The sequence below is a fragment of the Aquarana catesbeiana genome, linkage group LG10 (genome assembly GCF_042186555.1).
Source record: "Aquarana catesbeiana isolate 2022-GZ linkage group LG10, ASM4218655v1, whole genome shotgun sequence".
NCBI classification, from domain to species: domain Eukaryota; kingdom Metazoa; phylum Chordata; class Amphibia; order Anura; family Ranidae; genus Aquarana; species Aquarana catesbeiana.
Genome location: NC_133333.1, coordinates 16,246,289 through 16,261,984, shown reverse-complemented (window position 1 = coordinate 16,261,984; position 15,696 = coordinate 16,246,289). Strand labels below are relative to the sequence as shown.

Below are 15,696 nucleotides of genomic sequence, written 5' to 3'. Positions count from 1 at the left end.
ATCGGAGAAGATAAAGAGCCTCATCCACAAATGACTTCAAGCTGTCATTGATGTTAAAGGGGGCAATACACAGTATTAAGAACGGGGGGTATGTAAACTTTTGATCAGGGACATTTGGGTAGTTTCTGTTGTGATTATGATTTAAAAAAAGAGTAAACACAGTTGATTGATAATAAATGGCTTCAGCCAAACACTAACCATGAGTGAAAGAAAAGTTTTTGTGTTATTATTTATATTCTCTGAAAAATGGCCAAGAAATCATAAATTCTGTCAGGGTATGTAAACTTATGAGCACAACTGTATATATATATATATATATAAAGTGAGATGTATAACATTTTTCCCATTCCGTAAAAAACAAAACAAACAAATATAAAGTGACATTGTCATGGTACATTCCAATGTATAGATTCCTTTATTTCAGAGATGTTTGAAATGTTCACATTAGAGTAAGAGCGAAGTGAGACCATATTGTCCTCTCCGCTCCAGCAAAGTCATTCAGCATATGATTTCCATTGTCCTGTGTGCGGATTTTTAATCTCTTTTCATATTTTCTATAAAAAAAAAAAAAAAGACACACCGCACACATCAGATTGGCATTTAAAGGCACTTTGGATAGAAAGTTAATACTGGTTGTTGATCCATTGCATTCAAGTGTCTGTGTGATACTTTCTTATGTTCGGATAACTTAATGTGCAGCAAAGAACAAAGCGTCCTTAATGAAGGAAAAAAAAAAAAAAGAAAAAAAAGGAATATACAGGAATTGTGAACAAAATGTATAGAAAAATTAAAACGACAGACTGGTAGAATTTGTTTTTCTTTCTGACTCTGAAAAAGTCAGCGTTTCAGTGTTCTCAGTCCACTAGGAATGAAATCCATACAAGAAGCCCCCTTCTGAAATCTGTCCGATTGTGAAAAGCTTTAAAGAATTCTAAATTTAAAGAAATTGCACTTAAAAAAAAAAAAAAAAAAAAGATTTCACAAAGTGACAGAAAAAAAAACGCACTGCAGAAAAACTTCACAGTGCTCCAGAGATGTCTTTCAAAGCGATGTGCACAAGTCTGTTCTACTGGGTGACCAATCCCAGAGGGGGGGGAGGGGATGCGTTGTGTTTAAAATCCGAACCCCCGGGAGACATCACGGAGGATTTAGCAACACGTTGAGCCGGCAACACTTGTATCCGATCTTTGGTTTATGTTAATCTTGATAAACAGAAGTGTAGAAAGGAAAAAAAAATACATATATATTGCATTCTATAGTCCACGTGTTGAGTCCTCCCTGCTCATCGTTTTTGGAAGGACCTTCAAAGTAAATACGGCACATCTGGTTGGGTGGGTGGGAGTTCCGGTCTCACGTCATGGGATGGAACCCTTTTTCAGAGCCGATGTCTACTGTGATATTGGTGTACAAAGGAAGCAGCTCCTTGGAGAGCAGGTTGTACCGGAGAGCGTTCATGCCGTCTTGTCGCCACGTTCGACGCGTTTTGGCCAACAAATTGAACCTGTGATGAGATAAAATGGCATAAATGTTAGAGGGTGAATGACATTCTGGAAGCTTTTAAAGACTATGTACACTTAAATCAGACCGACGTATGCTCAGATGTTTACGGAACCATTTCCTGCTCGGCCTATTGTCAAATAACGGGCAGGACGTCATATGATGTCCTTCCAAAATCTGGACACAGCCAATGACTGATCAGTGTACCAGCCCGCTGCCCGTACCATGCGATCGCTGTGACCAATCAAGCAGATCCCATGACAGTTGTAAACAATGAATGACTGATTCATGCCATTCATTGTGCACAATTCTGTTGCTAGCTGGGATTGGTCACAGTGATCACATGGTACAGACAGGGCCAATCACAGCTCATCTGTGGCTGATCACAATACACACTGAATGAATCAGTTTCATTCAGTAAAAATGGTTGCTTATAGCAGTGAAATTCACTACTATAAGCAATCATGTGTGTGTGTAAAAAAAAATAAATAAAAAATCTTGATCACTTCCCCAGAGTAGTACAATGTTACTATGGTAACACTATATTTCTTTGGTCACAGTGTTTAAATAAAAAAAACTTTTTTTTTTTACATACTGTCACCAGTGTCCCTGATCACCGCCACACCGTTATATGACAACACTGTACTGCACTGGTGACAGTATGTACAAAAAAAATAGCTTGTTGTGAAATTTTTTTTTTTTCAACTTTCTTCATTTTCCCAAAAAGTGTGACAAAGAATTACAACTTCAAAAAACTCGCCATGCCTCTTACTAAATACCTTGGACTGTCTAACTTCCAAAAAGGGGTCATTTGGGGGGTATTTGTACTGTCCTAATGATTTCAGGCCTCAAAAAATGAGATCTGTCAGTACATCAGGACTGATCAATTTTCAGATATATCCCATGGTTTGTGGATCTATAACTTTCCTACAGACTAAGAATTAAACGCTGATTTGGGTTATTTTCACCAAAGAAATGTAGCAGAATCTAGTTTGGTCTAAATTTCTGAGGAAAGATAAATGTTATAACAGAAACGAAAAAAAAACCGCGTATTTGTCATTTTACAGCGGCAGGTCGGCACGATCCTGCGAACCGTCGTAGCTATACGTTGGGCCGCGGAATCAGGATAACAGGCGCGCGCGCGCCCACTGCACAGCGGGGGGTGCCGATGCTCGTGGCCGACAGTCGCTATCGTGGGCACGAGGGACAGAACATGGAAGTGTGTGTGTGTAAACACACACATTTCTGTTCTGAGAGAAGTGACAGATCGTGTGTTCCTAATAGCTAGGAACCGCGATCCATCACTTCCTCTAGTCAGTCCCCTCCCCCTACAGTTAGAACACACACTAGGGAACACAGTTAACCCCTTGATCGCCCCCTAGTGTTAACCCCTTCCCTGCCAGTGACATTTTTACAGTAATCAGTGCATTTTTATAGCACTGATCGCTGTATAAATGCCAATGGTCCCAAAAGTGTCCGATGTGTCCGCCATAATGTCGCAGTCCCGATAAAAATCGCAGATCGCCGCCATTACTAGTAAAAAAAATAATAATAAAAATGCCATAAATCTATCCCCTATTTTGGAGAAACTATAATTTTTGTGCAAACCAATCAATATACGCTTACTGCGATTTTTTTTTTTTACCAAAAATATGTAGAAGAATACATATCGGTCTAAACTGAGGGAAAAAAAAATGTGGATATTTATTATAGCAAAAAGTACAAAATATTGCGTTTTTTTTTTTTTCAAAATTGTCGCTCTTTTTTTGTTTACAGCGTAAAAAATAAAAACCGCAGAGGCGATCAAATACCACCAAAAGAAAGCTCTATTTGTGGGGAAAAAAGGACGTCAATTTTGTTTGGGTACAGCGTCGCACGGCCGCGCAATTGTCAGTTAAAGCGACGCAGTGCCGAATTGCAAAAAATGGTCCGGTCATTCAGCAGCCAAATCTTCTGGGACTGAAGTGGTTCATTTTTAGTTTATTAAAAAAACCCAGGGGTGATTAAATACCAAAAAAAAAAAAAAAAAAAGCTCTATTTGTATGAAAAAAAAAAAAAAAAAAAAAAAGACATTTCATACGGGTACAGTGTTGCATGACCACACAATTTTCATTCAAATTGTGACAGAAAGCTGAAAATTGGCCTGGGCAGGAAGGGGGGGGGTGGATGTTCCCAGTATTGAAGCAGTTATAGCGGGATTCCTGTCTAACCAGAACTATTCTTTAACCACTTGAGCTCTAGAAGATTTTACCCCCTTCATGACCAGGCCATTTTTTTTTTTTTTTTTGCTGTTCAGCACTGCGTTACTTTAACTGGTAATTTGCGCGGTCATGCTACACTGTACCCAAATGGCATTTATATATTTTTTTTTCCACACAAATAGAGCTTTCTTTTGGTGGTATTTGATCACCTCTTTTTTTTAGTATATAAAATGTAAAAAAAAAAAAAAAGAAAATTTTAATAAAAAAATAAATTTTCGGTTATAAAACATTTTCGATAAAATCTATAAATTTAGGGCAAAACGTAGTCATGCACACAGGCGGTTTGGGCCCCTGTGCATCAAATCCTGCCATTTTTGGACACCCAGGTGGCACGGATGTGTCTTCCAACCCCCAATGCTAACGGCCTATTACATTCTATGACAGGCTGAGATGCTGGACTGAGCGGTACTTGTATACTATGTGTACAGAAACTGGAACACAGAAACACCATTGCTTGCCACAGTATCAAGTCACTGCAAAGTGTGTGGGCAGAACCCGTCCGTATACATGAGAACAGTTGGGAGGGCATGAAGGATACAAGACAGTTAAGTGACATAAACCCCCCCTCCCCCACACTTTACCAATGTCACCCACGTCCAAATCCTTCCCATTACACAAGGACAGGTTTGTGCCGTGACTGCATCAGAACAGCCCGGCGGTTGTACAGGTTTTGAAATGTTTGATTGCAACATTAGATCAACCTGTCTAGAATGTTCTTTAACACTTGTGTCATTGAATAAATCCCTGGTTTTATTTTAAGAGTTTAATGGCTGATCATTATTGTGACATCAGATCAACAGAGAGTCCCTTCTTCCATGTATTAGACATTGGGGATGCACCGATACCATTTTTTTTTTACGAGTATGAATACCAATACTTCTTCTTTAGTACTCGCCATTACCGATGCCGACCGCAACTGTTTTTGTTTTAACTTCAGCTGTCAGCAATGGTACAAAGCATTAAAAATTACAAATTAAATGAATTGATTTTTTTTTTAACATTTAGCTCTTTTTCAATGTGAAATGTGTAAATATATGTTAATATATATGTGTAAAAATATTCACTAACTAAACAACAAAAAAAAAAAGTTTTAAATGTTTATCGTTTATAAAATAGATGTGAACAAAAGAAAAAAAGCAGAAAAATAATAATTAAATGGAGGAGAATAGGGAGTTCATCAAGGCTGACTACAGTAAATTAAGGGGTTAATCAGAGGAACATTTCTTCATCCCTTTGATCTGCAGATGAAGAAACAGAAATATACAAAAAGAAACAATGTTTCTTTTTATATTAGTGTTTCAGGGCTGAGCAATGTTGGTAATAAATGTTGCCAGCTGCTTTCTTTTTTTTTTTTTTTTTTGACAGCTCCAATTGCCGGACTTATTTAAAAGAGGAGTTCTCATTTAAAAAAAAAAAAAAAAAATTAAAAGTCAGCAGCTACAAATACTGCAGCTGCTGACTTTTAATAATCGGACTCTTACCCATCCCAGGGTCCAGCGATGTGGGGGATAGAAGCTCTGCTCATCTCCCCCTCCGCTCGGCGGCGCCGGCATTGCAACTGTGGGCGCCCAGCTGTGGCTTCACAGCCTGGCACCCACTGCGCATGTGCGAGCGGCGCCGCGAGCCGTGATTGGCCGCTTAGTCATCGGGGATCTGTAATGTGTCCCAGATGATTGACAAGAGAGAGGGGGCAGAGCTGAGCCCTTCCTGCGCCGAGGGGAAGTGATGTCACCAGCCCAGGCACTGAAGGAGGCAGACTACGAGGGACCCCCTAGCAACAGCCATTTAGAGGTGAGTTAAAAAAAAAATTCCAATTTTTTTTTTTTTTTTTTTAAGGCACATTCATGCATTTTTTTTTTTTTTTGTTTTTAGGTGGAACATCACTTTAACTTTGGGGAGACCCACTGACAGCTCAAACAGCCGAGCCTGAAAGTATCGGTTCTTTTGCATGAGTACCGATACTTGTGCATATACTCAGTATTGGCACCGCTACCAGTTTCAGTGCAATCCTATTAGAAAATATAACAAATGTCTAAGTAGAGAACAATAGACAGAGTCTACCTAACAGGCATGAAGCCAGAACAGTCACAGCGGAAAGAACTGCCAGGGATAAAAATGCTGCTACAGTAAGCCGGTTAATCCGTCATCTCCTGATCCACACACTGTAGCCACACATCATCATAGCGTTATCATAAGTGAACTCTGACAATGAACTCGTTATTTACTCCCTTTTATTATGTTAAATAAGTGCCGATTCACACCACAGCGACTTGGGATCCGACTGGTCAGACCTCAAGTCGCCGGACATAAGAAAATTCCATTGAAGTGAATGAGAGCCGTCTTAATGCACACGACTGAAGTCGCTCCGACCTCAGAAAAGGTTCCTGTACTACTTCAAGGCGACTTCTAGGCAACTTGTACCCATAGATTTCAATGGAAGTCGCCTCCAAGTCAGATCTCCATCTATATTGAAGCGACTTTACAGGAAAAAAGAAAATCATTTACCCAGGTACTCCCCACATTTACCCAGGCAACCCCCCCCCCTCCCCCCACCAGAGCTGATTATTCTGTGATTGGCCACAGCCAAAGTCACCTGTCTTGGAGGCAACTTGAAGTCGCCTCCAAATACACCTTGCAAAGTCGCGTTGTCGGGTTGCTCCTGTGTGAACCGGCACTAAACCGTTAAAAAGTAGTTTGTTACATCTGCCAGAAATCTTGATAAACTGCTGACTTTCATCAGTTACATTGTCCCCAGTTATTTTTGGAGGACTGCAGAACCCCTCCCCCTTTTCTATATTATGGTGAAGCCATAGTCTTGTCCAAGGTGACAACACTGCTTCTCCAAAGATGCAATATAGTACGCATTATCCCCCGAGGACAGTGATGGCGAACCTTGGCACCCCAGATGTTTTGGAACTACATTTCCCATGATCCTCAACTCCACTGCAGAGTGCATGAGGATCATGGGAAATGTAGTTCCAAAACATCTGGGGTGCCAAGGTTCTCCATCACTACTCTAGGACAAGAAATGTACTACTGGCAGGATCACCAGGTGAGAAAAAGGCATAAAACCAATGCAGCCACCAGTACTGCAATATTCACAATAATCACATTTTTATTCTTTGGGTTTCTTTTTGTGTTAAGGGGGGCTAACAATGCATGAATCAGAATCTACATGAAAAATGTTGAGGACATCTTGTGGCTGAGAAGAGGTACTGCAGGGGACAACTCTGAATTGAAGGTGAATATTTCAGCCTGAGCAACATGGCTTTCCACCGAGTACTCGGGGTTCCTTCCACACCCCAAAGCAGTGGCGGCCCGTCCATTAGGGGCCGCCTCCTCTATCAACGGACGCCACATCCTAATTAATGCCCTATGATCCACATGCTGACTCCCCCTATTCACGCGTCAGGCCCCTTTCAGGATGCCAGGTGCATTAATTACAGCGGCCAGGTTTTTTTTTTGGAAGCATCTGATTAGAGCCAGAGGCTCTAATAGGCTTCAAAATAGGGTGGGCCCACTGGGCTGGGCATTGCGCCATGAGCCCACCCAGGTGTTACAACAGAAACAAAACAAAGGGGTTCCCCTGGGTGGACTTTCCTGGCACTTGCAAGTGCCAGGAAAGTCCACCCAGGGGAACCCCTTTGTTTTGTTTCTATAAATTATTGGACGTGGCACGGCCCTCTTTCCTAAAATTGGTTGGTCACCCCTTTTTCAGGTGTTACAACAGCGAATGAACATTCATATTGCAACACTGAACCTCCTCCCATTTAATCGGGAAGCAGGTTTGATAACCTGTTACCCAATTGGCTGAAAGGACAGGCGATCCTATTGGATGCCTAGTAGGAGGGGAGGAGGAGGCACAGGAACCAATGCCCCAATCCCCGCTGCTTCCATGATGTGCCCCCTGCCTAGATGGGGTAAGTGCCGGCAGACAGTTTGCCACACCACCACCCCTCCCAAACAAAAAAACACCACCCGCCACTGCTTCAAAGATAATCTGGTAGGTTAATTGGCTTCTGTCCAAAACTGGCCCTAGTATGTATGTGAATTAGGGACCTTAGAGTGTCAGCTCCTTGAGGGCAGGAACTGATGTGACTGTACAGCATGTAATAAAGCAGTGCCGTATATAGTGTTGGCGCTATATAAATACGAAGAAATATAGGAAATAATAAAACAATGCTGCAAGTAAGCACTATAAGTACATGGAATGTTCTGCGCTCTCAGCTGCAGTTTTCCAGTTGGTGACAGGAGTGCCTTCAAGAAAAATTCCAGGTATGGTATATGGACAAATTTCTAACCCTGTATATACCATACCTGGAAAGCACTGAAATAGACCCCACTAATCCAGTGATCTCCTCTTGTTTCTGGGGCTGACCTGATTGGCTGACCTGTGAGCGCTGTGAACGCTGGAGGCTGGCCACTTGGCACGGGCGCCATTTACACTTCATTCCCACCATGTGCAGAGACATCAGTTTTTCTGCAAGGGCACAAAAAACAAAAAACAAAAAAAAAACAAAAAAAACAACTGTTCTGTATGTGCCCTGTTCACACCACAACATTGGTATCACGTGTAGATTTTTCCTGAGCAGGAATCTGCAACGTGTATAAAACGCACAAACTGATGTAAACGCCAATCAGTGCCGTAACACTTTTTCAAAATGTTCGGTTTAGCAAAAAATAAAAAACCCCGTGGTAAATAGGACCGAAAGTAAGCTCTGTCTGTCTCAAAAAAATAATAAAAATTCATATGAGTACAGTGTTGTATGACCGCAATTGTCATTCAAAGTGTGACAGCGCTGAAAGCTGGCCTGGGCAGGAAGGGGGTGAAAATGCCCGGTATTAAAGTGGTTAAAATAAAAGTTTTCTAAACTGTAAGTAAGCATTCAGATGTGTGACTTGCATGTGCTGATTTGCATTACAAGGTACAAGTAGAGGACGAAGAGATTAACATATTTCACCTTCACAGCCTTCATTGAACTTAATGCATTCTCTGAGCTTGTGATCAGTCAGGACCGGTGACTGTTGAAGCGATAACACTATGTGGCCCCAGGAGTCGCTGACATTAAACATACAGGGCCCCTCAGTAACCGGCTGACCTTTTGGGAGGTCGCAGTGCAGAACCTGCGAGGGTCACATGACACTATACAATCATTTCACTGCTTCCTCCAATAGATCAACACCACTCAGACCGAGGCTGTGATTTCAGCAGGAAGACCCTGAAACCCGTCTGTGTGCACAAAACCGGATCTACAGAACGTACATAGGAAAGTGTGTGATCTGCCGGGGGGGACACATCCCGCAGCTCAACCCTTCTTCTTACCGTTTGGGGTTTTGCTCGTTGCCTTTGTCGTGTCCGTGTTTTATCATTTTGTATCTTCCATAACGAACTGATGGTCGGGATATCAACTGACCGCTGAGTGCAACTCTGTGAGATCCAAGACAAAATAAATCCACGTTAAACGAGGTCTTCACTTCTGAAATCTTTATTTTCATATCTATGGACTGTTGTTGTTTAATTTAATAACCTCATTGAGGACGGAGTGTAATATCACGGAGCATGAGCACTTTTATTTATAGTGTTTATATGTTGTTATGCTTTAGACATTTATGTTATATATATATATATATAGTGTTTACTGGATTCATATATTTTTATAGTAGTATTTCCATATTTCTCAGCGCTGCACAGTGTGTTATATAGATTGTATTATCACCATCTGGGGGGAAGTGCGGGCAGCTGATTATAGTTATATCTCCTGTGTTTATTTTAGGTTAATTTAGGCTTAGTGTGGCAGCTCACAAGGCTTTTACCCATTGTCTTCACTTCTGAAAGCCCAGTGCCTGGTGCTACACTTTGCCCACCAGCACCCCCTCCCTCCTCTTAAGGTTCCCCTCCCCCATGTATTTTATATATGTTATGTATGCTTGTATACGGTCATGTGATTCTGCAGGATCCTCATGTTTGGTTGATACAACACAATGCAGAGAGCCCTCTGCATCCTAATGGGCCAAATATCAGGCAGCATTGGCCAGTTCAATAGAATGGGGTAAAATATGTGATCGGGGGGGGGGCGTCGCCCCCTTGTCAGAACACAATAGCAGGGGGGGGGGGGGGGGGATTGTTGTACTAACATGAAAACACCCCATATTGAGGTGAGGCAGAGAGCTCTCTAAATCCATAGACCAGCCATACACTGCAAATTTGCTAGATTACCCCATTAACACAGTTCGTGTTGATGCGGGGAATCCTTGCTACCAAGCCATTGTGTTCTCCCAGTGGGGAATGGGTGGAGGAAGCCGACCCGGCCAGGAGAAAACAGTGATTAGTGCTAGCAGCTATACCAGCCGCTAGCGATAATCGCACATAAAATCCGGCAGTCTGGTTGTACACAAGTTGATCCCAACTTCGTACATTCAGCCTGCTCGTACCTGGTGTAAATCTCGGTGGTTCCTGCTGAACCGGCCGAGATTCATACGGTGCATGGCCTGCCTTACACAGTGAATTCAGGGTGTGGTTGTGATGCCCCCTATAGGAAGTGGGCACATGACGGTCCGCTTTTATAGCATCAACTCAATATTATGGGTTGAGTGCCACAATTCAACCCGGGAACTGAGGTTGAACATCTTGTGGCTAAAATGATGTACTGCAGGGGACAACTCTGGAATGAAAGGGATTATTTCAGCCAAAGATCCTTTTTTTTTTTTTTTTAAATTCAGGCAGAGGACCCAAACTAAAATATAAAAAATAGCTGGAAATTGGGCTTTAAAGATCATCTTTGAGCATTAATCACTTCCCGACCGCCCACTGCGGATATACTGTGGCAGGGCGGACGCTCTGTGCCAGGTCATGTATCTGGTAAGTGATCCGGTGTCTTGCCGAATAAGTTCCTTCGGCGGATAAGTTCCCCCCCTGTACTGCGCAGGCGCAGCGCCTGCGCAGTACCAACTAGTAACAGCCGCCGGAGATAGCCGAAGCTAAAAATCCACGATCAGCTGTACACGGCGCCTGCACTCTGGGTCCAGGTTCCTTCCCCACCATCCAAGTGGACCTAGAGGGGGAATCTAAAAGAGCCGAGCGCAGCGAGACCATGCCCGAAGCGTGGCGAGCGTCCCTCTTACAGGCGCCGTCTACAGCTGATTTGGACCTATTCCCCTTCGGCTATTTCCGCCGGATCCTACTGCGCAGGCGCAGCGCCTGCGCAGTAGAGGGGGTCCTTATCCGCCGAGTGGAACGGTCTCGGCAGAACACCGGCACTTCCTGGGTCTGGGGCGTGGGAGCCCAGCCGTGGGTACGGAGGACTCGATGTCTGCCAGCACCCACCGATTAGACAGTACACAGACAGAACGGCAACAATCTGCTTATGTAAACAAGGCAGATTGCTGTTCTGTCATTAGGAAAAGCATGGATCCTGTGTTCCGGCAAAGCAGGAACATGGATCCATGCCTTTCCATAGTACAAGCACCTCCCCCCACAGTAAGAAAACACTGGCTAGGCACACCGTTAACCCTTTGATTGCCCCTGATGATTAATCCCTTCCCAGCCAGTGTCATTAGTACAGTGACAGTGCATATTTTTTAGCGCTGACCACTGTATTGGTGTCACTGGTCCCCAAAAAGTGTCAGTTAGTGTCGGATTCGTCCGCTGCAATATTGCAGTCCTGCTATAAGCCGCTGATCGCCACCATTACTAATAATATAAAAAAAATCAAACAAAAATATCCATTAATTTGTAGACGCTATAACTTTTGTGCAAATCAATATTCACTTATTAGGATTTGTTTTACCAAGAACATGTAGCAGAATACATATTGGCCTAAATTGATGAAGAAATTAGATTTTTTTTTTTGCCATGTTTTACAGCAGAAAGAAATATATATATATATATATATATATATATATATATTTTTTTTTTTAAATCGTCGCTCTTTTTTTGTTTATAGCGCAAAAAAATAAAAACTGAAGAGGGGATCAAATACCACTAAAAGAAATCTCTATTTGTGGGGGAAAAAAAAGGACATTGATTTATTTGGGTTCAACATCGCACGACTGCGCAATTGTCAGTTAAAGTAACGCAGTGCTGTATTGCAAAAATTGCTCTGGTCATGAAGGGGGGTAAAACCTTCCGGAGGTCAAGTAGGTAAAAAAAATAAATAATCCACTGCAGGTCTTGTCCTCGTCTACAATTATTACCAGCTAGTTTAAGAATTTATTTTAACCACTTACAGACCGCCGCACGCCGATATACGTCCTGACTTTGAAGAGGGATATCTTTGTCATGGCAGCATCTAGCTGCCATTACCCCGGTATCCTCTTCTTCGGCGGGCAGTCCGCTTTCCGATAAAAGTGGTCTCTGCAGCGGATTCGCCGCAAGATCATTTTTTTTTTCGGCGGCAGGAGAGGGCCCCCGCTGCTCTCTGGTGCCCTCTGCCGCTTACCTGAGCCATCGGTAGCGGCGGAGGCGATCGGATCCTTCTCCTTCCTGGGTATAGAGAAGAGTGAGGGGAAGATGGCCCCCACCTGTCTCCATACCACTGCAGGGCAGAAGCGACGTCAAAACATCACTTCCGCCCATAGATCTTGTAGGGCGCCATTTTTTTTTTTCATTTTTTCAAATGACATTTTTTTTTTTTTTTTTATTGCATTTTAGTGTAAATATGAGATCTGAGGTCTTTTTGACCCCAGATCTCACATTAAAGAGGTCCTGTCATGCTTTTTTTTCTATTACAAGAGATGTTTACATTCCTTGTAATAGGAATAAAAGTGACACAATTTAAAAAAAAAAAAAAAAAAAAAAAAAAAAAGAAAAAAAGAACAGTGTAAAAATAAAAGGTAAAATAAATAGGAAAAAAAAAAAAAAAAAAATTTAAACGTGCCCCGTCCCGCCGAGGTCGCGTGCGGAAGCGAACGCATACATGAGTAGCGCCCGCATATGAACACAGTGTTCAAACCACACATGTGAGGTATCGGTAGAGCGAGAGCAATAATTCTAGTCCTAGACCTCCTCTGTAAATCAAAACATGCAACCTGTAGAATGTTTTAAACGTTGTCTATGGCGATTTTTAAGGGTAAAAGTTTGTCGCCATTCCACGCGTGGGGCGCAATTTTGAAGTGTGACATGTTTGGTATCAATTTACTTGGCGTAACATTATCTTTCAGAATATAACAAAAAATGGGCTAACGTTACTGTTCCCTTATTTTTTAATTAAAAAAAAAGTGTATTTGTTCCAAAAAAAAAGTGCGCAAATACGGTGTGACAGAAAGTATTGCAACAACCGCCATTTTATTCTCTAGGATGTTCGGAAAAAAAAAGTATAATGTATGGGGTTCTAAGTAATTTTCTAGCAAAAAAAAAAAAACAAAACAGTTTTTAACTTGTAAACAACAAATCTCAGAAAATGGCTCGGTCCTTAAGTGGTGAACCTGCTGCCACCAGCTGTATTCATATATATGTGACAGCTTAGAGATGGGCTTTAATGCTGTTCTGTCACATCTAGGCATACAGCCGTTCTGTGTTAGAAGCACATTCACTCAATGCCTCCTGCACTGTCACAGATATTGTATACAGCTGTTCTGTGTTAGAAGCACATTCATATATATATATATATATATATATATATATATATATATATATATATATATATATATATATATATATATATATATCAGTATACAGCTGTTCTATGCTGGGCGCTCGGGTTCACACATATGTGATACGGGAACCAGCGTGATTCCAACGCCTCTGCGAACCGCTGCGGGTGTCAATACAAAGTTAATGACACCCCCCCACCCCCAGAACGGTTCACAGATCGCAGTGCCAACTGTGGCTTCGGACAGAAATCAGATCACGTGGGTGGGAACACTCATGCGATCCGATTTCAGCACGGGGAAAATAAAAATAAAGTCCTTGCACCTTTTTTTGTGCGAGTCCAATGCGAGTTCAGCCATATACATACTACATGCTTGAACTCGCATTGCACAGACATCGCATGTGATCGGCGCCGCAGTGCGAATCGCATGCAATGTCTGCGTCCACTATAGTGTGAACCCGGGCTTAACGTCCCCCCTGCACTGTGACCGCACTGTCACCGACAGCTTCTGATCATTGTTTACACAGTCAGTGGCCACTGTGACAGCCAACCAAGAAAGCCTCTAGCATTTAGATATCCTCCCTTGGGGGGGGGGGGGTAAAACTAAAAAAAAAAGCCCACAGAGACATACTGAAGAGGCTTCAAAACTTCTTCGCACAATCAAAAGGTTAACATCAATAAGCTCAGTGACTCGGGTAAAGAGGCTCGCATGTGGCTCCAACCAACCCGGGAAAGTGACTCAAACCACAGAAACGAGCGCCAAACCAAACAATTAGGAGTCCAAGCTTCATTAAGTTGTTTGTAATATGACCGCATAACACTGACAATCGCAGCCGTCATCTCTGCGCTGTTCACAGGAGGAGGACGCCGCCCTTCTTTTACAGGATCGCTCTGTATAGACTTCTGCTAGACTTTTGGGTTGTCCTCTTTTATTAGCTCTCTCGCTTCCTTCTGCTAAATAATTCTTCTGGCACTAAGTAGACCCTACGCAGGCATTTTTTTTTTTGTGTTATTTTCTCTTCCGAAAACTAACAAACCTATATATAGAAATAGAAAATAATGTTATGTGATAATTTTGTTCCATTGTGTTTGCAATTCGTGTTATTAAAAGAGAAGTCTGGGCAAATGCTTGTTATGGCCGTACATCTCATTGGTGATCATAGGAGTGCCCCTTTCCTGTCCTGTGACCCCAAAGTCAGGTGGTAGAGGCTGTTTGCCTTCTATCAGCTGAAGTGGCAGAGCCGCTCCGGGCTTTACAAGGCTCCACTTGAATGACAGCTGGCTCCGCCTCTCTGCACACAGCTGCACCCACCACCTCCCCAGCCCCGTTCCTCAGTGAGTGCTGGAGGAGCAGTCACTGCCCTCTGCTGAGCAGACCGGGAACTGAGCAAATCAGCGGTCATCTGACCACTCTGTTCCTGGACCCGAGAAAGCTGCAGCCTGGAGGAGAGTATGGTTGTGCTTTTTTTTTTTTTTTTTTTTTTTTTTACAAGACCATACTTCTCCTTTAACCCTTTCATGACTAAGCCTATTTTTGACATTTGGTGTTCACAAGTTAAAATCCGTATTTTTTGCTAGAAAATTACTGAGAACCCCCAAACATTATATATATATTTTTTAGCAGAGAATCTAGAGAATAAAATGGCGATTGTTGCAATATTTTAAATCACGCGGTATTTGTGCAGTAGTGTTTTAAACGCAACTTTTTGGGAAAAGGGACACTTTCATGAATTTAAAAAAAAAAACAAACAGTAAAGTTAGCCCAATTTTTTTGTATAATGTGAAAGATGATGTTACGCCAAGTAAATAGATACCAAACATGTCACACTTCATAATTGCACGCACTCGTGGAATGGTGACAAACTACAGTACCTAAAAATCTCCATAGGAGACGCTTTAATTTTTTTTTTTACAGTTACCAGGCTAGAGTTACAGAGGAGATCTAGTGCTAGAATTATTGCTCTCGCTCTGATGATCGCGGCGATACCTCACATGTGTGATTTGAACACCGTTTACATATGCGGCGCGATTTCCGTATGCGTTTTCTTTGCTGCGTGAGCTCGCGGGGACGGGGGCGCTTTAAAAAAAATTTTTCTTTTATTTATTTTTATATTTAAAAATTTTGATCACTTTTATTGTTGTCACAAGGAATGTAAACATCCCTTGTGACAGTAATAGGTGGTGACAGGTACTCTTTATGGAGGGATGGAGGGTCTAAAAGACCCCCCATCTCTCCTTTGCACTTCAAAGTATTTAGATCGTCATTTTCGGTGATTCTGAATACTGTATATTTTTTTAAAAGTGGCGCCATTGGCAGCCGAGTAAACGGGAAGTGACGTCATGGCGTT

The 15,696-nt window shown here is 42.3% G+C and overlaps 1 protein-coding gene across 2 annotated transcripts in view; it reads right to left on the bottom strand.

The window, feature by feature from the left end:
- Window positions 1-392: 392 nt before the first annotated feature.
- The window catches only part of LOC141110387 (beta-1,4-galactosyltransferase 3-like), a 163,677-nt gene continuing 148,373 nt past the window's right edge, over window positions 393-15,696 (bottom strand). For both annotated transcript variants that reach the window (XM_073601706.1, XM_073601707.1), the window contains exons 6-7: window positions 9,082-9,186; window positions 393-1,501 (exon numbers count right to left, since the gene is read on the bottom strand). In XM_073601706.1, the coding sequence (XP_073457807.1) occupies window positions 1,351-1,501; window positions 9,082-9,186 (256 nt within the window). In that variant the 3' untranslated portion in view covers window positions 393-1,350. The remainder of the gene's footprint in view (window positions 1,502-9,081; window positions 9,187-15,696) is intronic.